At 46.4% G+C, this 24744-nt stretch overlaps 1 protein-coding gene across 10 annotated transcripts; it reads right to left on the bottom strand.

Moving 5' to 3' along the window:
• Window positions 1–106: 106 nt before the first annotated feature.
• tp53bp1 (tumor protein p53 binding protein, 1) lies at window positions 107–23823 on the bottom strand. 10 transcript variants are annotated; one of them, XM_026148318.1, is made up of 29 exons: window positions 23537–23823; window positions 21359–21575; window positions 20662–20740; window positions 20492–20576; window positions 20344–20411; window positions 20142–20246; window positions 17732–17786; window positions 17477–17646; window positions 16319–16445; window positions 16140–16234; window positions 15870–16057; window positions 13083–14145; window positions 12795–12911; window positions 12523–12714; window positions 12381–12447; window positions 11449–11541; window positions 10289–10547; window positions 10068–10136; window positions 9826–9978; window positions 9181–9401; window positions 8716–8886; window positions 7773–8200; window positions 7403–7594; window positions 5883–6062; window positions 4916–5104; window positions 2040–2134; window positions 1633–1829; window positions 532–668; window positions 107–440 (listed from the first exon to the last, which is right to left on the bottom strand). In XM_026148318.1, the coding sequence occupies exons 2-29, from the start codon at window positions 21536–21538 to the stop codon at window positions 241–243; spliced, it is 5175 nt and encodes a 1724-aa protein (XP_026004103.1). In that variant the 5' UTR covers window positions 21539–21575; window positions 23537–23823; the 3' UTR covers window positions 107–240. The 10 variants fall into 10 exon arrangements, with proteins under 10 accessions (XP_026004103.1, XP_026004235.1, XP_026004501.1 ...); XM_026148450.1 differs by lacking the exon at window positions 23537–23823 and having other exon boundaries at window positions 11449–11538; window positions 21359–23513; XM_026148716.1 differs by lacking the exon at window positions 23537–23823 and having other exon boundaries at window positions 12523–12663; window positions 21359–23513.
• Window positions 23824–24744: the final 921 nt, after the last annotated feature.

Genomic DNA, 24744 nt, shown 5'->3' with positions numbered 1-24744 from the left:
CTGGATGTAACGTGGGTGAATCCTCCCTTTGACTCTTGTATAAACTGTAAATATTAACGGCTTGTTGCGTGTACCATTTTGTGTGGAGAAAATAAACATCAATGCATTAAAATGAAACAAGGGTCACAATTTATTATCTCATAAAAACGGACAGGATCAAGTTATATACAGCAGAAGCATGCAACAGAACTAACGCTCAACATTTAGCTTGGTCAAAGGCATTTTGCACGTGGGGTCAGATTATGAGGACGACGAGGACGAGGAATAGTCGTGGCAAAACTGAGGCTTGCAATCGAAAGCCAGGCGCTCCCCGCAGATGAGACTCTGGATGAGCCACTCCGGAGACACCAGCGGGATTTCCTGTGATGTTGCGCTTTTCTCGAGCAGCGGCGGACAGGCATGGTCTGTCACCACGAGGTCATACTTGCCAGCAGGAATGTCTAAGGATGGAGCGGGAAAGTGAACGCATTAGTTTCAGCACAGCAGCGAGACAGGGTGCATTGTTTGGACATCACTGTGTGGATCCTGTACCAGAGTCGTCTTTGTCTGCTTGGAACTGCCGGACGGAGGAGCCTCCACCCATGGTCATCAGCTGGGCCCAGAGTTCCACCGGCTTCTCAAACACCAGAAGAGCCCGCAGGCCTTTGAAGGGGCTGCAGCGAGGATGCCTGAGAGACAAACAGAAAAGATCAGAAAGAACAAAGGCTCTGTGACTTATAAACAAGAACACTTTGGTTTATTCCACATGGAAATATCTTAAAGTACCATCATAAAACAATGTCACAGCAGATGACATCACTTAAGACTGACATCACTGAATCAGCTGGGATTCTTACACCTCTGACCTCGTGAGGACGAGGAACAGTAGGAGAAACCAGAATTTTATCAGCACGTTTTCACACTGGTTTCCATTCTGAAGTAACATCCAGCTGTTACATTGTAGCAGACGAGACTTTTACCCCCTAATGTGCTGAAATCTGCCACTTTACTGCTCACAAGGAAAGACGTTTATTAGAAGAGCAGAGATCAGCCATGTGATCCGTTTCATTTATTATACAAACAGGTCAAATGACGAGGTGGGTGGAGCTTGATTTTGCCTTTGAGTGTCAATTCCAATAAAGATTTTTCAAAAGAAGATGGTCGTTTGACTTCTACACTGGTGTTAATTTGGACCAAGTCTGAATCCAAACTGCACTGCTGGCTTCATCAGTAAACTTACAGCATTTGGTGCCCACACGTGTTGTTTGGGGTGGCTGTAGCTCAGGCGGGAGAGCAGGTCATCTACTGATCAGAAGGTTGGTGGTTCGATTCCTGGCTTCCCCTAGTCTGAATGCCAAATATCCTTGGGCACGATACTAACCCCAAATTGCTCTCTGATGCATGTGTGAATGTTAGAAAGCACTTAGAAAATATGGGTGAATGCACAAGTTGTGTAAAGTGCTCAGAAGAGTAGAAAAAGCGCTGTATAAGAACCAGTCCAGTTACCATTTGGTTGTTTGTTGACTTTCATGTTCCCCCAATAAAAACAAATCTTTTGATGTGATGTGCAGCAGATGTGCTACATTTCATATGGAACCTTTTATTTTTGCACCGTACCGATAAATAAATCCCAAACAGAAAGCAGCCTCTCACCACTCCACTATGGCATCGTCCAGCCCCACGCCGGCAGGCAGCAGGTAGTTCCTGTAGTTGAGCAGTTTGTTTTCTTTGCAGCAGTCTCTCACCCATATGTGCGACACACACGGCACGCCGCTGGCTAAACACAGCAGGTACTTCCTGGTACGGCAGTGCTGGTCCGCGATGAGCAGGCTCTGGTAAGCTGCCTTACACTGAAAAGGGAATCAAACACACACTCATTTACTGCACTGCTTCAGACTTTAGGTGATGTTTGTAACCATGGAGAAGACCACGTGCATATGACCAGCCACTGATATTGCTTTGGTGAATACAGCCTGGAGCTGGACAGATTTATGGCACAGATATGTGTAACATAAACATATCTGTGATCACAGGCACATGCTAGTGTTTTCATTACTTACCTGTTCTTCATTGAAGTTTGGTAGGATGAAGCCTCCGCCCGCCTGCAGCTGGGTTTCTGTGTATGACTTGTTATACGGACCCGTCTGCACATAATCTGAAGAGAAAAGCATGAAAGGAGGCAGGAAGAGCGTCAACAATTGTAATTAGGGCTGAGTCCAGTGTGTAGTTAGCCAGCCGCACATACTCTCATGTTTCCAGTGGTGAATGTTCATATTGAAGGGGCGATCGTGGCTCAAGAGTTGGGCGTTTGCCTTGTAATCGGAAGGTTGCCGGTTCGAGCCCCGGCTTGAACAGTCTCGGTCGTTGTGTCCATGGGCAAGACACTTCACCCCTTGCCTACTGGTGGTGGTCAGAGGGCCCGGTGGCGCCAGTGTCCGGCAGCCTCGCCTCTGTCAGTGCGCCCCAGGGTGGCTGTGGCTACAATGTAGCTTGCCATCACCAGTGTGTGAATGTGTGTGTGAATGGGTGGATGACTGGATATGTAAAGCGCTTTGGGGTTCTTAGAGACTAGTAAAGCGCTATATAAATACAGGCCATTTACCATTTAAACAAAGCCAGTTTCACATAATGAAATAAGTCTGTGCAAAACGCTCGGGATGCTCTGAACACCCACTTTCAGAGTGTTTTTCTCAGAGCGGATAATTATGTTCCCCTCATCTGTCTGTGAGGCAGCTAAGCAGAAGAAAGCTGCCTGGAGCTGCAGCTGAAACAGACGGTTTCAGACAGAGGATGAACTGAGGAGCTGCACCGAGGTCAGCATAGGACGAGGATTACTTTCAGCTGTGAACCATGTAAACCACAATCAGCCCCCTTTAATATCCCGAGATGCACCTGGCTGCACATTATATGCATTTTGTCATTGTTAGTTCATTGTAGCTCATTCGTGGTTGTTTTGATGTTCCAATACTTTTTGGAAATACACAAAAACATTACTTTGAGTGTTTGGTGTGTTAGCTACCGTGAACATTTCTGCAAACCGTGGAGAAAACCGTTTGTGCAGGTCATCACACTTTTTCTGATAATGTGGAGTCCTGTTCAGTTCGACAGTATTTATATTGCACCAAACAATGACAACAGTCGCCTCAATTTTCTTTATATTGTAAGATAAAGACCCCACAAAACTAGAGAGAAAACCCAAACTATCAGACACTTGGCGACAGTGGGAAGGAAGAACCCTCCGCCAGCACCATGACCAGTTGGGGCGTGAGGGGCACCAGCACCACATAGTGGGAAAGAGGTAATTATGGCCCAGAAATCAGCACCACAAAATGATGGGCTAAACTGGACCCAGTGGTGCTACTGGAAGAAGTTTTACTCGCTGTAGTTTAAACTGTGATTCTCCCACAGTGGGAACGAGCCCGATAAGCAAGTTTATGCACCAAATTGGTCTTCTTCTATTGGTCTCTCTCACACTCCACTAGCCTGGTTTAAATCATACCTATCTGACCGCACTCAGTTCATTCAATTAAAATCCTTCACTTCTCAGCTTTCTCCTTTATCCACTGGGGTGCCCCAGGGATCTGTCCTCGGGCCCCTTCTTTTCATCATCTACCTTCTTCCACTCGGACATATTTTTCGTAAATATAATATTCAGTTCCACTGCTACGCCGATGACACCCAGCTCTATCTCTCTACCAAACCTGACTCTACTCTTCTTCCACCCTCCCTCATCCTCTGTCTAGCTGAACTTAATTCTTGGTTCTCCTCCAACTTTCTTAAACTCAACAGCAATAAATCGGAACTTCTTCTGGTTGGCACTAAACGACTGCTATCCAGAATTAACAATTTCTCTCTCACCATCAATAACTCGCTGGTCCCTATCTCTCCCTCTGTGAAAAGCTTGGGTGTCATTCTCGATAGCACATTATCCTTTAACTCGCATATCAATAATATTACACGTGCAGCATATTTCCAACTCCGTAACATTAATCTCCTCCGCCCCTTCCTCACACCTCACGCCACTGCCATTCTCATCCATAATCTTGTTATCTCTAGAATTGACTACTGCAACTCATTATTATTTGGCCTCACACAAAAATCTATCAACAAGCTCCAACGTGTCCAGAACTCTGCTGCCCGTATTATTACTAGGACTTCTTCTACCCACCACATCTCCCCAATCCTGAAGCAACTTCACTGGCTCCCGGTCAAATTTCGCATCCATTTTAAAATAATTCTGTATACATTCAAGGCTATTCATTCTCTCTCTCCACCGTACCTCTCTGACTTATTACAGATGAAGCTCCCATCCCGCTGCCTCAGATCTTCATCTTCTCTTTCTCTCTCTGTTCCCTCTGCTCGTCTGATCACAATGGGAGGGAGGGCCTTTAGCTGCTCTGCCCCTCGACTTTGGAATTCCCTACCCCCGGACCTCAGAAATATTAGTTCATTCTCTCTTTTTAAGTCCACCCTCAAAACTCATCTGTTTAAAATTGCCTATTCTTAAATTTCTGTATGTTTTAACTTTTATCTTCTATTTTTACCATTGTGTATATTTCCAGTTTTTATCTGTTGTACAGTGTCCTTGGGTGCTTTGAAAGGCGCTATTTAAATAAAATGTATTATTATTATTATTATTATTATTAAATGCTTCTCAAAAATGTGGAAACACAGTGTTATTAAATGCACGATCACTGGGGAAAAGCAGTAAGAGTGAGTGTTCATGTTCATCTGTCCAGGCACATGTATGTGATGATATCACTGCTTCATCAGTGAGCAACACTGCTGCCGCCAACAGAAAACCCTGTCGACAGCTACGTTTGGGCTTCCAGACAAATCTTTATGCAACATTAGTGTTTATGTGACATAACTGAAGGCTCAACTCTGGGCTTTGTCAAAATCAAATCTGGAGGTACCGAAGCAGAATCTGTCTCACCCTCCTCATCCTCGCTCGTGAGCTTATTGGTCAGGCGGTCGGTCTCAGACGACGCGGTCAGCATGAAAGCGAAGCCCATAAAGAGGGATGTGTTCTGGGGCAGCGGACCGTGAGAGTCTTCCACGTCCCCAGACTGACCCGGGACATCGGTGCCACTGCCCGAGGTATTGCACACACCGACCCGCTGAGCTGAGGACGCAAACACACGCAGGGCTTAGAGGTTAAAGACGGGGAACAGTGCTGCACTTTCTTTAAAGGACGAGTTCACCCAAAGCCACAATAAAGCAGTTTCTCACTTATTTTAACCATGGAGATAGTTTCTGATGTATTGTTGTGACGTGGGGAAGAGTTCCTGCCCAGAGAATAAAGCAGGAGTGTAACAGCAGCATCATTCCTCACAGCACGGGAAATAACACACCCACGGTGGGCGCACAGAGCTCAGAGAAACTGTTTCTGTGATGTGGCTGAACTCGCCTTCCCAACGTCAAACAGAACAGCTGTGCTCACATAATGCACCCGTGAAATCCACTTCCCTTCCCCTCCACCCGTGAAGAACACCACGCTAAAACTGCGGGTGAGTTATTCATTACCGAGTCAGTCTCAGCAGCAGAGGACGCACACAGGCCGCAGACACAGGTCTTCATTATGCTCAGTACAAAAATGGCATATTACTGATTTCACATGAACAACAACCTGAATCAAGTCTGCATCAGGATGAATAAAACAGTTTATTACACACAATCATTAAAAGTCATCTTAAAACTGTTAAAAATCAGCTGCTAATCATCAACAGTCCATTAAAACCAGTTTGCATCGCGTTTAAAATCACAACTTTAAAATTCAAAGTTAACTGCAATACCATAAATATATGACATTAACCCCAACAAACCACACACACACACACACACACACACACACACACACACACACACACAGAGCCATGGTCACGGCGAGTCGGTCTTCGTACCAGCTCTGGCCCCCGCCCCCCTGCGCCCTCTCTTGGCCGGCCCCTGGTTGTCCTCTGAGGCCATCAGCTTCCTCTTGCTGGAGGTTCCCGGGGAGCGAGGGCTGTTGGAGGAGCTGCGGTTGGGAGTGTTCTGACCTCCAGGGGTTCCTCTGCGTCTCCTCTTCCCCTCAACCAAGTTATCTGAGGACAATAATAAATATCAGCAAACTGAAGGGAACACTCAGCTTGACACAGTAGCATATATTAGGTTTAAACACTGGTCTCACTATAGGTCTCAGTGTATCTGAAGAGCTGGACGACGTCTGTCTGCTGATGATGCTTTGGACACTAATATGAGCTGTAGGATGACACAGGTAGTCTTTACTCTCGGGAGCAATAACACAGGAGGAGTCTGGCGCAGGAACAGAGCTTCTGTATTAGACGGCCACGCCTGCTTCCAGAGCAAATCTTTGTACGTCATCTGTCTCCTGAACAATTAACCCTGATCTCATCATAACTTACACAGGCAGCATAATCTTAATCGTCATGTTTTGAATGGTGAACCCAAGCCTTAAATGACAGAGGGCGGAGCAAAGAGCAAACACACGTGTCTGATCAGAGGATGGTGGCTTTGTTTGTTGCTGTGGGTTTTATTAAATACAGCTGCTGCAGAAAACGATCACTGTTAGGAAGGTTCAGTGTGCCGAGGAAACGCTGCTCTGGTCTCATTTTTCAGTGCAGCTGTATCAGCGGGCACGAATGAAAGGCGCCATGGAGCACTCCTGATGGCGTTCTGTACGTTCTACCATTACATTAAACCAGGGCTCTCAAAGGTGCCTTTAAGCTGAGTTCAGGATGATGCGTGAACACTCCAAACAGGCTCACAGCCCCCTGAAGCAAACCAAGCTCTTCCTAGTGTATTCTTTAGACAGAGTGCTACATGTATGCAGGACTTCTTCCCAGCTCTCTGAGCCTGCCGTTTACATACTACTGCATTTGCCTGCTGGGCCAAACACACAGACTTCCTGTAGTTACTGCCTCTAAGCATTAAAATAAGTGAGGAACCTCTAAGGCTGCATATCTGAGTAAAAAACTAAGAACGGGACCTCGTCCTTTTATAATGACCCTGTGCTGACCCGACTGTCATCACAGAGGAACGCACGGGCCAGAAGACAGAAGAAGATGCTAACACTGGCTCCACACCATACTGTGTACTGTAACAAACACACTATAACATGCATGTTATTGGTTCCTTCTGTCTTCATCATGGATAAGAATGATTGGCTTTGAAAAGCTCTAAAAACAGTGAGAGCTGCGATCAGAGGAACAGACGCATCAGTCGAGAAGAGGATCAGAAGGAACCTGGTTAAACTCAGGCTGAACTTTCTATTGGTCTGTTTCAAAGAGTTTGACCTGTTTAAGGAGGACTGTAGGTGAAAATAAAATCCGTCTTGTCGAGGTTTAAAACAGTTAAGCACAGTCACGGGCAGAGGCGGTACCACAGCCGTGTGGGTCCATCCTCAGCTCTGCAGCTGCCTCACCCAGACTGATGTCGGAGGCCTTGGCCAGGGGAATGGTGGGCTCGTAGGGCCCGAGGCTGTGCTGCTCCCTCAGCTTGTTTCCCTGCTCCAGCGACAGGATGACCGATGTCCTGTTGTACCACTGCCTCCGACCCTCCTTCTCCACGCTGTAAAACAGCTCCTGGCCCTCTGTTTTATGGCCCTTAACGACACCTGCACAAACACAAGAACCATCGGTCCTGCATGTTTTAGTCTTTCATGCAACAACCACAGAAACAGTCAGAGCTGATGTCACTGTTAAATCTCCTCAGTCTAAACCAGGTCGAAGAAAAGGACAAAAACCAAAATCACCACAGCGATCTTACTAAACTACGCGCGGTCACTTCCTCACCTATACTGAAGTACTCGTCTTCCAGCAGAGCAGTGACCTCCGTCTCCAGCGGGATGGGATCACACAGCAGGATATCCTTCCCGGCAACCTCACACTCGTAGCCATCGTCAAACCGCAAGCGGAATCTCCCCTCGCCGGCGTCTTTGATGATGCGACCAGAGTAGAAGTAACCATTGGATGACCACTTGGCCACCACTCGCAGGCCGATGAAGCTGCTCCCGGCTGAGCTCGCCGCCTCTGGCGAAGACCTGAGGGAGTCCGAGTGGCTGGGCAGCTCGGGGTCCGTGGGGCTGACGGGGAGCACGCGGCTGTACGGCTCATCTTCTGAGGACGACTGTGGCTGGCCCTGAGCCGTCAGTCTCTGCAGCGAGCCACCGCCTCCTCCCCTTTGAGAGAGAACAGTCTCGTATAAAAGGCCTGTGTTGTCCCTATCCAAGCAGAGATGGAAGACATTCCACAGATTCATTTTAATGGAATCAGTGAATATCCTTTAGCTTTAACAGTACGCACAGTGCTGTTTTGGACCTGCTATGTCAAAATAATCCTTATTTGTTGAAACAAACCACGAGTATCTTTAAAGCAGCTTTTATCCAGCTGGAGGTTAGCAGACAAACTAGCTTTCTGTCCCGTACCTCAACTAAAGCTTACAGTCTAATCTGCTGCTGTCTGTGTGGCATGGGAACACTTCAAGAGCATCAGCTACAAACTCTGCAAATGTGATAACACGCAGCACCCCATCTAGCCCCAGATTAACTACGCAGGGTAAATCTGCACGAGGCAGGTTCACGGCGATGCAAGCCGTGGACCTGAATAAGGTTTGAGTGAGAAGAAAATGAGTAAGAAAAGGAAAAAGTGTTATTAAGGTCGTGCAGCTGGCGAGGGCTCAGAGTGTTTCCTGTCCATGGTTTCTGTAAGTGCAGAGCGAGCCTCAGAGAGGACTCACCTGGACAGGGAGGAGCGGGACGGGGGTCGGCCCCTTCTAGCCCTTCCTCTGGGGGTCAGCGGGACGAAGGCCCGGGACCCCAGCGTGCTGTAGCCTCTGTTCAGTGTGACCACTGACCCTGCCCTGTGACCCCTGTGACCCCTCTGTTGATGCCCACCTCCCCTCCTTGGACTGCAGACACACAGAGGGGACGAATGGAGCCGGTCAGGTTGCACAGGCACCGATCTGGGGACACTTTGAAAAGTCACTTCACTGTCAAGTGAGAGCTGTGCAGCGACCCCAGATCTACACCTGTGACAACACGGACCTGTCGCAGGCAGGGATCAGTGAATCACTGAGAAATCAGGGTGTTAGAGTCACAGCAGGTGAAGAAGTGACACAGCATGCAACTAGTGCAGAGAGAAAGAGCAGGAAGGTTGAGGAGAAACGGTAAGAACTTTGGGACGGTGGAGGATGAGGAGTTACCTCGTGGATTTGAACCCTCTGCTCGCTGGAATGATGAAGTCTGGTCTGGTGAGGCCCATACTGCTGCTGGTTCCCCCGGAGCTGTGCTGCAGGCTGGACGCTTTGGACGAAAGCGAGCTGATGTCCCCCAGATCACCAGAGGTCACAGAACTGCTGCCTGTGCGGCACGGAGAGATGTCGCTGTCCAAGACCTGACAGTCCACCACGGGCTCCTCGCTCTCCTGGACACGTCGGGCAGTGACACGAACACGTTAAACAGCCAAAATCCATAAATACATTTTCCTTTAAAAACAAAGAGGCCTGATAGTGAAAGAACCATGGATGTCTGCACAGGATTGCATGGCAGTCAATGCTTTCCTTCTCGTTCTGGAGGCTGCAGCTCGTGCTCATGCACACTCAGACCCATGTGATTTTTTAAGAAATGAATATTCAGCAGAAATTAAACGAACACTGTGTTTGGACAAATGATGCAGATTTTAATCACGGTGATGTTTCTCGATAAAATCACATAACTGTGAATTGCACAGCAGTGCTGCTCTCTGAACTGTGCAGAGGAGGATTGCATGAACTTACAGCCCTGACATGTTCTGACAGACAGCAAATACAAAAACACAGGCTCCAGGAATCAGACCCAGAGACAGTTACCTCGGTGACTTTGCGATCCACCTCTTTGCCGTCCTCATAATACACATCGGTAATGATCCGAGTGACGGTGGTCCGCACTTCCTGGATGGTGCGCACGTGTCTGCGGTGAGAGGGAACGGCAGTTCTTCTAAAGGACGGGGACTCGGGTTCACCCTTTCAATACAAAAGAAATTGAAGAATGACAAATGAACGATAGAAACGCGTGGTTGATCTCTTCGTCCAAAGAGGCTCAGTGTGCGTACCCGGCCAGCTGGGGAGCGAAACCCTGCTGCATCGAAGCCGGTCTGCTGGGAGACTGTCCGCTGGCATGTCTGAGCACACAGGACAGACTGATTAATATCACAATAACATCAAATAGATTAGATAGAACTTTATTAATCCCTCGGGTGGGTTCCTCTGGGAAATTCGATGATGGAGACCACATTTTTATTCAACTCTGCATCACTGATCCTGAGTTGCATACCTTGCTGGGCGGTGTGGAGGTGATGGTGTTCTCAGAGGCCGGCTGGGAAACCACCTTCTGCCTGACTGTTGTGCTGCTCGGGGAGGTCGGCTCTTGAGCATCAGGCAGTCCTCTGCTGTCCTCAGGCGGCTCAGCAGGGGCGAGCGCATCCCGCAGGTCCTGCTGCGGCGCGGTCGATACATCCTGGCTGTTCGGCAGACTGTTGCATTTCGATACGGACGCCTGAGAGCTCCTCTGTGGTGAGGCGAACAGTTCCCCCCTGGAAAAGACGGTACATAACTATGGAGCATCTTACCAGTGATCAAATTACAGGTCAGCAATCCCAACGAGAACCTTTCTGCTTTTAAACATTCATGTTTAGCTTTTCTAGTGGTTAGTTAGTCCAGCAACCACAAAATACTTCTGTTCACTGCTTTTCACAGATTTGCTGAAAACCTGTTTGTACCAAAGGCTCCAAAAGCAGTGTCACACACCAAATCGTTACCTTTACTTTCCAAAGGTAAACACATGGCATGGACGCGTGTCTTTTCTTAATCAGTCGACTGATAACGAGTCAGAGCAGCCCTAATGTTTCCACAAAGGATCACAGCAGTGTGGCTGTTCCACTACGTTTGCAGAGAACATTCAGCAGAATGACCCAACTTTGTCACACCTTACCACTCTCCATGTCCTGAGAGAATACGCACCAAGTAGAAAAAATAACCACCCAATCTCCTCTGGAAACAAAGTAGGTCTCACTGTCACATGCACACGCAGGCTCACAGCACGAAGCCTATTTCTGTTCTAACACACACTACATCAGGGGACAAATCCCAGGGTCAGACAGACATGTGAAGGACTAGATGATTTATAAAGTGGGAACAGATAGTGTCAGGATGACACAGGACAGCCAGTGTGGTGAATGCTGTCATGTGCATGTGCTAACATTAACACTGGGCAAATCACAGGCTCAAAATGCTAACAAAAGTGGGACAACACTGCTGTGAGCGTGTGGCAGGCTTTTCCCTGCGGACCTTCATGCCTGCAGTGCAAAGTCACAACATTTATCCAGACATATGAACCTGTAATGGCATTCCTTATTGACAAGCACAGTGAAAGGCTTAAACAGTGTCAATCTTTATGCATTTATCTGCCTCTGTGAGACTATGATGTGAGCTTACCTGACCAGTGTAGTGTTTCCTCCAGGCTGGCTGTCCTCCTCCACCTCCTGCTGTCGGTGCACCTGCCTGACCCGAGTGAATACAGACGGGCTGCTGGAACGTCAACAATGGAACAACAAACCTTTCAAGTTTTATCCTCACGCGCCGTAGCTCAAAGAAAACGATTTCTTTAACATAGTAAGCAAACCAACATGCTTGATATCCAGTCACTGCACTGCACACTACCTGCATACGGTAGTGTGCACTACCTGCACGCTCCTCACCGGTCACAAAAGGTTGAAACACTGTGTGTGTGTGTGTGTGTGTGTGTGTGTGTGTGTGTGTGTGTGTGTGTGTGTGTGTGTGTGTGTGTGTGTGTGTGTGTGTGTGTGTGTGTGTGTGTGTGTGTCTCTCTCTCTCTTCCTGCCACACAATATATGCTTACAACTGTATAACCACATTTCCTGGTTATCTAAAGGTCATCTCCCCACACCCGTATACGGCTTAACTCTAATGGTTCACCATATGCAAGCATAGGCGAGCCCCTAAATGACCGGGGGTGGACATCCCTCAGAAGATAAGGAAACCAGAATGTCACGTGGAATGTGCCTGCAGTTAAACAGCTAATTACCTCCCACAGCATCACAGATGTGTCGGGGAGGAGCAGAAGAATATCCAACCATGCAGTTTAAGGCACGGTTTCCAAATTTAAGTACAACAATGGCAACATTTAACAATTTGAATCCAACATAAAGTTTTGGTGCATACTTTTAACAAAGTACTAAGTTAAAAATGTTATTTAGAGTTCAATCGATACGACGTGAGCACCTCAAAACCTCAAACTATACTGGGAGATGACACAGAGACAGCATGCACAAGTGGATTAGACTGAAATGAGAAGAAGACGACAAATGAAAGAATTTAATTAACCTGCTGAGAGAGTGCCAGCTTACCTGGTTACAGCCTGGGAAATGGTCGTAACCTTGGTGACAGATCCATCCTCTTCTGGTGGCGTCGGCTCTGGGGAAAGAAATGCATCGCTGAGCGTGCGGCAGCGAGACACTTTTTCACAAACAGCGTGGAAGGAGTTCTTACTCTGCAGGCTGAAACGCTCCGAGCTGCCCTCCTCAACGGGCGTCACCAGCTTCATCCTCAAGCTCAGCTTCCCGTCACCTTTGTCAGCTGCGTCACCGCCACTTCCACCCAAAACGATATCGCTGCTGGCCATCACCATGTCTGCAGAGACATCACCCACTGCATCAGACTTTTCAGAAAAAGAGCTGATCTCTGGAGGAGGGAAAAAAATAATATTACTAGGACCGTGTTATGTTCTTTGGCTTTTGGTGAACCGGTGTGGTGCCACTCACCGATGGGAGTGCTGTGTCTCAGCGTCTGCTTCAGCTGGTTGATCAGCGGTGGCGTGGCGCCGACAACAGGTCCAATCAAGTCTCCTTCTTTAGGAAGGGTGAAGTGGAATGAAATGTCTGTAGCAGAAACACACGAGTAGAATCAGGTTAAAGACAAAGATAAAGTAATTCAACCTTTATAAGAGGCCTTTCAGTTCTTTCTAACAGACACTACTGGGTTTTGGGTTTTTACTCTTTGGACACGACTCTCTGCTTACTCTGCAGAAAACACATCTTCAGAACGCTCACCTCCCGAGCTGTCGCTCAAGCTCTTTTCTTTGAGGGCCTCTGGTTCACAGCCCACCCTCTCCGTCTGGGACAGCCTATCGGGAGCTGAGTGCGCCTCTTTCTCCTGAGTCTGGGATTCATGGCCATTGGTAGAGACTGACACTTGGCCTGTGATTGGTTGAGAACTGTGAGTCTTTGATTGTGACGCCACCTCTTTCTCACTGTCTGTTACACAGAGGATGCTGTCCTCTGCCTTGTCCTCAATCTCCTCGTCCATGGGTTCAGGAGACAACAGCTGGCTCTGGGAGAGAACCAGACCCATTCCCGAGGTACCCTCGGCGTTCTCCACCTCCATCGCCACCTCCTGATCCTCCTCTTCACCTCGTTCGTGCATTGAGTTTTTGTCTGTCTGGCTGTTGCACCCCACCTCAGGCTGCGGCGACGACGATTCCACAAAGGGACTTTTTACAGTTCCTCCTGACACATCTGCATCCACAGCAGATGTTTGAGAAATCATAGACTGTGAAGGCAGGCTGCAGGGCGTAGCGTCTGAGGGAGTCTCCTGCACACAGCTTTTACCTGTCAGATCAGCAGAATCAAACTTTGGCTGCGAGCAAGACACCATGTCAGCACAGCCAGCATCTTTGCTGTCAGCCTTCACATCGTTTACATTCACATTTTGTACATTCAGAGAAACTGCTGATTTCTGGGCCAGATCGGTCGCTTCAGTCTCAGCACATTCAACGTGGCGCTTCGGTGATTCAGCAGAGGACAACACTTTGGAGCCGGCGGCGGCTTGTGACTCCAACGGGACGGCTTTACTCTCCTCTCTCTGATCGTGACACGAAATCACAGAGTCGCTGGTGTCGACGGCAAGCGGCTCCTCCAGTTCCTCTATCTGAGTGGCTTGGCTGTCCTCCTCAGCGGTGAGCTGATGACAGCTGCAGCTCTCTGTGTTCACAGAGAGCTGCAAAGGCAAGGTGAAGGGAGCCGACTCAAGATGCTGAGACTCTGTCTCACAAGGCAACGACGCTGACTTTTCATGCGTTTGTGCATCCTGGCTCTGCGTCGGAACAAATACGTCCTAGAAACACAGAAAATCATCAGAGCTGCAGCTAAACGACACGTTTATTCACACACTGCATTAAGTCTATTTAACTATTCATTTTCTACGCATGCACCAAAGTTTCAAAGTTAGTCTGCATTACTGTGCAAAACTTTTGAGTCACCCTTTATTTTTTTATATTTTACCAGTAAAACTGGGAAGACATTTATCGACACGCGTGCAAACGTAGCACATATGAGGGAAGAAGAGCTTTTGCTTTATTTTACCAACACAGCCTCAGCTCTCTTAGGCATTCCTGCTTTTTCTAAGCAGTCTTCAGCACTACTTCTCCAGGGTTTGTTCTGCTTTCTGTCAAAGTGATCCCACACTGTGGTGAACTGTGGACTGGCAGTGTGCCTGGCTACACTGAAAAACCTGAAGCCACTGTCAGTCAGATGCTTTCCATGTTCATAATTCCACCTGGTTTGGCAAAATCCCTGAAACGCAGCCTCAAACCACGCCAGAGCCTCCACCCTGTTCTACAGGTGGCTGTAGGGTCACTGCACACCCTCGCTACACATTTACATTCATTTGAACCAGAAATTGTGCATTCGTCACTTTCCTGATTTTCAGCCCAGCCTTTGTGTAACTTGGCTTATCTCAGCCTTCCACTGAGACCGTTCCTGACGAGGCTTCACTGATCAGCCGGTGGATCTAATACAGAGTCACACGTGTCTCTTAGGTCCTGCGTCAGGCATCTTAAAACATGACTTTCAGATGTTCATCTGCTGCCGATAGTCTCAGACCTGCTGTCTCTTTTGTCCAGTTTCCTCAGATTATTTTTGGTGCACATCACGCTGGGACATGAAACTTGAAACAGACTGTTATCATTGGTATTCTTCATAGGCTCAACAAAAGAAAATGATGGGAACACATTATGTGTTTCTGTGACAGACTTCTAATAACCAAGTGGCAAAAGATACATTAGACAACACTGGCTCACCCGTTAAGTTAGGAGCCTTTTATGCTTGAATTAATCATAGGTTAATGTTATGAACTAAAATGAGTGAAGGGAAGGAAAAACAAAAACAAAAACAAAAAAACAAAAACAAACAGCAAATGTCCAAAGAAACCTTTGGACCTTTAGAACGTCTGGAAAACTGTCCAAAGCTACAAGAAGCTGTCTGCTTGAAAGAACAAGATATACAAAACCCAGATGACTCAAGACTTTTGCACAGTTATAAATCAGAGATTCAGCCTTTAAACTGGACGTTGCAGGATGTGACAGAGGACATACTGCTCATCTGACACAGAAGCAAACTCTACCTGCTGCTCAAACTCTCTTTACGAGGGGCAGCCAATCAGACGAAAGCTGTTTACCACGTCTCCCTTCATTTCTGAGAGTGAAAGGAGGAGCGGCACAAAGACCCGGTGTTAACAACCAGCAGCAGTCCTACACTGAAAGTAACGGTTCTCCTCCTCAGAGGAACAACTACAGTCAACATGGTTTTCTTTATAAGGGCACAAACAAAGTTGGTGCTGAAATCAATGAACTCTTCAACCAGCTGGTCAGCTGACCTACAGCCGACCACAACATCATCTGCTGATCTTTGCATTTTTTATTGATTAGACAGGTCAAACGGTCTTTGTCACTGGGCCTAGCACTCTATCCTCTGACAATTTAATACATCACATATATAATCCATATTTTCTACTGGGAACATTTTAAATAGGCTGCTGAAAGTAAAGAGTGAAGGACATACATGAGAGAACTCGGGCTGGGACGGTACAGAGAGAGTTCGTTCTAAAGCAAAACCAGGGGAACTTTGGGATATGGGAGTAGATGCAGATGGTTGTGGCTTGGGGGCGGCCTCGGTTTCCATTGGCTCGTCCTTTTCTCCTGCTCCCCTGTCATCCGGAGGCAGTGACGTATCCATTTGTGAATCAGCACCTGACAACGCAAAGGGACGTTAGCTTTATCCACCAGCTGATTCCATGTCTGAACCCAAACTGAGATAATAAAGCAGATCTACCATTTTCATCCTCTAGTTCGGTTGGTGAGCTGGGAACTATTAAAGGGGTATGGCTAAAGTTGTCTGGGGTGGGGGCGACATAATCAACAGAGCTCCTAGAGGGGAGAGAAAAAAGGACATCAGCTCATTTTTCAGGGATTTATTGTGTGTGAATGATGCAAGAGCAGCACGCCGCTTACTGGGACAGACTCTCCTGCACCAGTGTTCCCTGTCCCGATAGATGCAGCAGCTGTAGGGTGTGGGCGGGTGTGGAGGTGGGGTGACCCTGCTGCTCCGGCTCAGACACTGTACTGTCCACTGCAGCACCTGAAAGTAAAGAAGCAGTTAGAGTAATTTCAGATCATTTTCCGTTTGTACGAGAGAAACAAACCAGGACTGTTACTCACAGTGAAGGAAGCACAAACTGGGCTGCACACCTCTACTTTCAACAACTTCTCATACAGCGAGTTATTTTTTCACAGTTATTCTGATTTAAACACATACACGGGTTTATATGGGCCTGTCTACTAAGCCTCACCCTATGTTAGGAGCACACCAGCGTAGCTGTAAGGGCTTAGAGATCGCTGAAGACGACTAGAGCAAAGGAGGCTTTGCCATTCAGGGGCATGCTCACTGCGCCAACACGTTCCATGTGTTTGTGATTGTTTGTGATTTAACAAAAAACAAACAACCACGTCAGGTGAAACCTTGTCCACGATGATTTCCCTGTAAACTCATTTTTACGCTACGTTCAACATCTGTTGGTTAGCTCGTCACCAACTTAACAGCAAAATGTAAGCAGGGCAAATCATTTAGGTAAATAACTGAGTTATTGTGTCTCTTCCTCACAGTGAGGAACTTTCAAACACTCGTCCCTCCAACAACCCCTGGGTTACTATGTGTGAGGCAGTCAAAGAGCATACAGTCATGTTTGGGTGTGGAAGGCGTGGAGTGAGATGAGAATGAACAAATAAGCAAAATACAACAGGAACTAAGACCCTTTTTTATAGTTAATGATTAAAAAATATTAAACTAAAAAAGACCTGCATTTTTAAATAATTTAAATTACAAGGCTGACACAGTACACCTCTGCCAAAATGTGTTTTTCAGTTATCCACAGCCCACCTGTTACAGAAATGAGTCCTGAAAGGTTTGTCCAAATAGCGCTGACTGCCAGACGGCAACCTTCCAAAAAAAAAAAACAAAAAAAAACAAACAAAAAAAAAAAAAACGCCACAACTCACACTTAAGGCCAACATTTCTGATGTGACAGTTTGTCAGTGTGGTCTTAGACAATATGAAGGTGATGGGCTTAAAAAGACAACATGTGTAATCCTTCGAGTGCTACATGAATGTACCTGTCTTGTCAGCATCGAACAGATCGTCCTGTGAGGACAGGATCTCACAGTCCTGCTGGTCCTGCTCAGCAGAGTCCTGCAGGTTCTGCGAGTGCAGCAGGACCTGGACACTCAGCTGCCTGCCTGACTGACCCAAAGACTCTGATGAGCTGCTGGAGCTCACCTCAGACCTGGAGAAGAAAAGAAATTTCAGTGCAAAGCCAAAACACGCACATCTAATGAATGCAGACTTTGAAAGGTCACATGGAGCTGCACCTCAACGCTTTGCTGTCCTGACTTTCTGAAGTCCTGGAACTGATGTTCTGCTCTGCTGGGAATGAAGAGAACATTGATTATTTTGTTTAACTTCATGGAGTCACTGGGAATTAGGGCTGCCACAAACGATTATTTTGATAGTCGACTAGTCACCGATTATTTATGCGATTAGTCGACTAATCAGATCATCATCCACTGGACCTAAAACTACAGCTTATTGCACCAGCAGCATATGTTCTTATATAACTATCATTAGCTTACAGCTTTAAGCTTTTAAGGTGCTAACTAAAAATAAAGACAAGATGGTAGTTTATTAAATTTTAATGAAATTTGCAGATTGTTTCGGTGAAGTTTAATAAACTCCTTGCTATCTAAAATATAACAGGACAACGGAGTATATTCTCCAGCATCTCACACTTCTGATAATCAGCTGTCTGCTTGACGTTTATTCAGCTGTGTAAAAACTATAACTTTAATCTCAGACAAACCGATTTACTCAGGAACAAATAAAATACTAAAAAAAAAAAAAAAAAGCCAAACAACAACATTTTTAATTTATCTAAGTGACTCATATATATTTAACCTGAGTAGTGAAAGATGGCGGTGGGTTTGAAAACAATTTGCCGGGAGTCCGGTGTTCTCACCGCGCTAGTGACCTAGCCCCCGGCTAGCTATCCAGCTAGTGGGTAACAGACGTCTCCGAAAACGTCGGAGCGCTTTTGAAAATATGTGGTGTCCTGATAAACTGAGCCGATATTTGAGGTTTACACAGCTACATTCTCGCCTGAAAATATGTTAAACGTTTATTTTGTGACCCAGAAAGAATAATAAGAGTAATATTAAAACTAACTAGCTGCCGCCATTGTTGGAAACTGAGCTGGGCCGCGCTATGAATTCTGGGACACAGCTGCTTCTTCTTCTTCTTCGGGGTTTAACGGCAGCTGGCATCCTTGTACATGCAGTGCTGCCATCTTCTGTTTCAGTCCGTTATTACACTCTTAAATCCTGCTACTTATTCCTTCGTCTTTTGGGATCTTACAAAGCTTCAAACGACGCGTCGACTATTAAATCAGTCGTCGACGATTTTGATAGTCGACGTAATCGTGACTAGTCGACAAATCGTGGCAGCCCTACTGGGAATGCTCTGATCGGAACAAGTAAAAACGTAATTATACCCAGCACCCCTCATTCTGCATCCAGAGATCAGGAACGCATTTCTGTTGCAACCATAGACTGTATATAAAGGATGGCAGCACACAAGGCAACATCAATCACCATGTTTGTGAATCCTGTGTCCAAGACTCAACATAAGCATTTTGATCTCTGCTGTGTTGCTTATTTGAAAGCAGAAGTAGGGCTGTTTGCTTCGACCAATAACCATCACAATGTGTTTGTTCAATAACTGCAATTTCCACTATTTATGATTATTTAAAATCAAAATCAAAAAAGGGGTGACCATGGTGATGAATGTAAGAGTCATCTGGACTTGATGCTGTTGACTGTAAAGCCCTTTTAGCAAGGGCAACCATCAGCTCCTGCTGGCCCAAAGTCTTCACCGTGGGATGCACGATGGTGTCAGGTGGGGTAAGGAGACGCACAGCAGGGGCCGAGGGAGCAATAAACAGCAAACAGCTGATCAACAGCAGAGTGACGTGTCACTGAAACCAGACCAGTTGGGCCACTAATGATCTTTCTACAGGTGCAATCAGTGAAATCTTTCACAACTTTTTCAACACAAGTCTTGTTGACTAACGACTGTGTGTCATCGTAGATACTGCTGAACTAAATCATGTGTGTATTTATGTTGAAGACGTGCAAATCGAATGGTTGTGCTTGATTTACCACAACACAAAAACAAGCATTTAGTAACAAAAAGTGAAAAAAGGACCCATTATCTTGTTTCCACTGGAAGCCAAAATCATGACATCAAAATTTAAACAAAGGCCCAGCGAGATCTAAAGTTGTAAGCTAGCACATAAGGTGGCCAGCTTTGTTAGCAAATCACCTGTCCATGTATGAATCACAGTGAAATAGATGCCTGCTAATGAGTGCTATGAAGTGCTAATAAAATAGTATTTCACTCCTCCTTGGAGACACAGCCATCATTATTTTGTCAGATCATTTCATTAAAAGTGCAAAAAACAGTAAACAAACAACAACAGCACAAACACGGTCATGAACCTTAGTTATGCTGGTCGCATTAGCAGCCCAGCAGACAGATGTTAGTTGCAGCTGTTTGAAAAGCACAGCAGCTCTGCCTCCATGTTTTGCCTGTCAGAGGCACGCCACGAATACGAGGTAAACCAGAGCGTCACCGCCCCGACGCAGAGCGACAAGCAGCTGAATGCAATCCTTTATTAATGTGGATAATGACAGTGTAATACAGACACGTGGATAAAAGTCCTTATACCCAATTTGTTGCATTTGTCTCCGTCTTCCTCCTGACTGTTCACAGCTTCCCCACACAGATCCTGAGTCTGAGAAAGCTCAAGAAAACCAAACTGAGAAGCTTCCCCTGAAACACAACACAACCCGTAGCAGTTACTTCCAAGCACGACATCAAACAGACCGGCAGATGCTTTTGGAACTTAATGTGTTGGAAAAATGCGTACCTTCAGACTGAATACAGTGTGTAGTAGAATCAGCACCGGAATCCATGTCAGCGTCCTCTGGTACACACCTGAAAAATAAAGTGAAACCTTTCATTGCCATCTGACCCTGACCACAATCAAACTGCAAAAGTGGACAAATCAAACACACTTTTTGTTGTTTGGAGGAGCGCAGATATTTAAAACTTGACTGTCCTCCTGGAACACTGAACTGGGGTTGGCTGCAGCAAGACCGTCTAAGAAAGAAGCAAAAGCGCTGTTTTATCTTCATTCAGGACAAGAAACACTTAACTATCTCCCACTACACTGGAAAACACTTACCAGGCTCAGCCTGGCTGTTGCTCTCTGATTGGCTGCCGGTCTGAGAGCACCTGCTTCCTATTGGTGAAGATATTAATTCCTAGAAGAGAGAAGGTTGTAATGTAAATGACAGAAGTTGTCTTTTTTATACATTTTCAACTTTCAACATGCAACATTTGTTTTGGGTTTAAACTAATTCAAAGCTGCACAACAACTACTAACCAACAGTGGTTTACTGTTACAGATGCCTGAGTGTTGTATCTCACATGAACTGTGCTTCAGTGTTTCCCTGGAGGTTTAGTGCTTTAGAGCGTGGAGGAGAGATCGCCTGCCAGCAGGTCTGAACAAAAAGCCAGCACAGGCCTCTGTGTGACGAGTTTACTCTTTACATCTGAGCTGCAGAGTCCTCTCGACAGCTCAGATGTGAGTGTGAGTCAGTTTGCTTGTAACAGATTACCAGCCTCTGCCAGTATGTCCAAAGTGTAGCCTGCATTTTACCCAGTTTTTCAAAGTAAGCCTGACTGATTAATGGGCGGATGGATAGCTGAGGAAATGAACTGGACCGTCTGTGGTCGAGTTGAGTGCAACGTCCGTGAAAAAGCCACTCGTCTTACCATTTTACTCAAGTATAAATCTGTGCTTATTGTTCTTTATCTGCTCAAGTAATCAGTAACTGCATTACAGAGAGGAGAGCTACTGAATGAGATCTTCTCCTTACCAGTACCGGGCTGCGAGCGGTGGGCTGTAGACTGGACAGGCGACGGGCCAGCAGAGCTCGGTAGCTGCTCTCGGGGTCGTCTTCTAAAGCGACACTGTCCGGCTGGGAGTCCTCCACTATCAAACACGGGTTGTCTGGCTGAGGCAGGCTGGAGTCCAGTTCACTTCCACCGGGATCCATGGGGTCAGGCCGAGGGCAGGAGACGGGCTGCTGTTAGCTAGCCGAGCCGTTGTGAAACAACAGAGGTGTCGCCATGTGAGTCCCTACAACCGGCTATCTGAGGTAGTCGCTGCTAGCTAAATAAAAGGCTAGCAACTAACGCTCCGCCCAAAAACAAAAGGGTGCCGCTTCCAACGCAACAGCAAGTATGCCCGAGAGGACCTTAACCATGCCCCCAGTGACACAGGGTACATTTACCTGTAAGCCAGCAAGGCCATTACGTTTTGGTTCGCGTGTGTATTTAGCAGCTTCTTTACATTTTCTTTGGAAGGACGAACATGGACACGCCCATATTTCGCTTCCTCGCGGTAAAATTGCTAGAAGTAATTTCATTGGTTCAGCTGCGATAACGACGTCACACGACTGGTTCGACGGTAGCAGGGTGGCTATAATGGATAGCATGTGTGGTACACATTCACTGTATCATTGTATTGATGTTAATATAGCTATAATTACAGTTTCTATGTGTACCGTATGTATTGGATTTTAAGGACTCTACGTAACACGGTGGAGTTTCACAGCCTGTGGTGATAAATCGTATCAAAGACAGAAATATGGGACACCAGGTCCCGCACTGGGATCTCGGAGACCTTCATGGGTCCTTGTGGGGTTTTCAGGAAGAGATGGGTTCACTTTTTTTTACTGTAATTCCCCTCAAGAGTTTGTGTGCACAGATTATATGTTACCTGACATCCTGGATACAGTATAGTCTGTGTTTTCTGTATTTTGGCAAACAAGGATTTTCAGAAAAGGGGAACCCTGAAACCAAACCTGGGGGCATGGTTCAATAGACTACACGTGCATCTCGGGCACTGCAGGCCTGGGCAGTAATCGTAAAAGAAACGAGGCCCTGTGATCACATGATGATTCTGGGTGATTAAAACTGCAATGAAGCCCGGGTTTATAAAACACGCTTTGTAATGAGCTTTTAATCTTGTGCTGCGTGCTTGCAGGTTTGAAGATTAATATTAAGTGACTTTGTCATATGACAGCTCCAGTTTCCATGGAGACACCACATTACCAGTAACACCGCAGTCTATGCTAATGTAGATCACGGTTTGGCAGAGGAAGTACAAAGGACCAATAATGCGCTGTAAGAGGCTCCCATGAAGGTGGGGTGCACGGCGACCTTTAAAACCAAACTAAATGATATCCACACCATGTTCAAGAGTCAAGAAGACCCTCCACTGCAGTCATCACAACCATGAAAGGCCAACAGTTAGACATTAGAAGGGTGCTTTGGATATCAGATGATCCTGTGAGTGATTTTATACCGATAGTGATGACAGCACGAGACTAACGAAGCAGGATGAGGTCACTTTAAGCCACTGCGTGCTCCAAGTTCATTCATTTTTACTCCAGCAGGCTGGAATAGTCTCTGCAGACTGGTTTTTGTTCTTATCTTTGTACAGCCTGTTCGCGTTTGATCTCACCCTCTACTCGCTGTGATCTATTCTGCTTAGCTTAAGCCGTGTGTGTGTGTGATGCCAGACAGAAGAGATGGGCCCTGGTCCTCTGATACAGGGAAACAGCAGCAGCATGGATTCTGACCGGCATTTCAATATGGAGACATGTGGCTGGCAACAATGCAATAATAAAGCCCAGATTGTGCCAGATAGCTCGCGGTGCTTCTATTCGCGGTAACAATAGATGAGGAGGTGTGATCTTCACCCCTAGCTGGATGGATGCTGCTGGGCATCAGCTTCCTGCAGCCAACCTTACGACTGACACCGCAAAGTTCAGCGTCACGTCGTCATTTCTGCAGGTCGGCCTGACACCCACATTAAGAAATGCGCAGGCACTGCCCAAAATGTCTAATGTGAGCCACCTCTGCTGGAGCCCGACAGACACACGCACAGACACGCCGTGGACGCATATAACGCTTCGCCCTGACAGCCCCATCACTATCTGCGCCCGCTTCTTTACCGCAGTGCTAAGAGAAACAAAAAAGAGCTTTACCTTTCGAGATCAATATGTCTGCTCCTGGGCTTCCCAGTTTCTCTCACCGTCCCGTTGCTTGCAATAATAACGCGTCCAGCATCGCTCAGTTCCTCCTTACCTCTGTTTTGCTGAGAGTCGGGGTGTGGGATATACACGCATGGCACGTAAAGATGCAAGGGCATTTTTTAATGTGGATTTCGCTTGAGTCAAACGCGGCACCGATTAGACTAATTTAGAAAGATAAAAGTATTTTTTACCCTCATAAACCAAAAATAAGCCCAGAATTTAATGTCTCTCAAATTTATGCTCGACTTATTTCTAAAGTCATTTGTTCTCTCGGTGTTGTACTGAACATGTGACAGATACGGTTTTTTTTTATGTTTCTCTGTGTATTCATACTGTACAGCCACGAACTTTGGAAGTGTGGCAACAAACAGACCCAAAGAATAACAATAATAATGCAGATGAGTTTTTGTGTGTAGACTGCAGTCACAGGTCGTGACGACAAACATCTGATTTATTAAAGTAAACAGACACGGTGTGTGTGTGTGTGTGTGGGGGGGGGGGGGGGGTCTCTGTGTGAGGGGTGTGTCTGTGTGTGTGTGCTGAACATATTAAATGGAAAACATAAATAATCCCTGAGGAGCGATGCTCCTAAGTCTGGGAATATGTTGGAAGTGACACAGAAAGAAAATCACTGCCTTATATTCATGTATGTTGAACAGATGAAGTTTGGTTTAGACGGGAATCTACTTCCTAACCAGAAACTCCTCTTATCCGTACACGGCAGCCTTCCACATTACTCACTGATGCAAGTGTCTGTTTGAGAGATGGAAAAGTCTAAAGTAGGGTACAACAATCATCCGTTCATCATATGATTCTCAGCTTTCCTCGCTTAATATGATTCCCAAACAGATTTAGTCTCTCCTGCCCTCCTGTGTGTTTCCGGACTGTGACGAGTGTAATCAGTTTCACAAGCCTGTGCATCCTGTTGTCTGTGAATGTAACTTTCTCACATGTGTTCCCTTTTTCATAAAGTGACTGGTCAAAGTTTGGAAGTCGACAGCTCCTCACAGCTCAGATACATCTCCTGCGGTTTTCTGCACATTCAACAGTGTGTGACATGTTTCTGTGATTTGGGGGGTTAGGAATGAGGAACATCTGAGGTACATCACTGAGACAGGAAGCACAGGCTACATTACTGTTAAGATTAGTTAGCAAACTCA

Source organism: Astatotilapia calliptera, chromosome 1 (genome assembly GCF_900246225.1).
Source record: "Astatotilapia calliptera chromosome 1, fAstCal1.2, whole genome shotgun sequence".
Classification (NCBI taxonomy): Eukaryota; Metazoa; Chordata; class Actinopteri; order Cichliformes; family Cichlidae; genus Astatotilapia; species Astatotilapia calliptera.
The sequence above is the reverse complement of the archived record's forward strand: the minus strand, read 5'-3'. Positions and strand labels throughout refer to the sequence as shown.

What these genes read in the sequence shown, in the direction of transcription:
- tp53bp1 (XM_026148318.1), bottom strand. Translation starts at nt 21,538, where the DNA reads ATGGATCCCGGTGGAAGTGAACTGGACTCCAGCCTGCCTCAGCCAGAC. An exon ending in CCGCTCGCAGCCCGGTACTG is followed by an intron (nt 20,741 to 21,358) that starts GTAAGGAGAAGA and finishes TCTCTCTTCTAG; the next exon opens with GAATTAATATCTTCACCAAT. An exon ending in TGGATCGCAAAGTCACCGAG is followed by an intron (nt 9,402 to 9,825) that starts GTAACTGTCTCT and finishes CGACGTGTCCAG; the next exon opens with GAGAGCGAGGAGCCCGTGGT.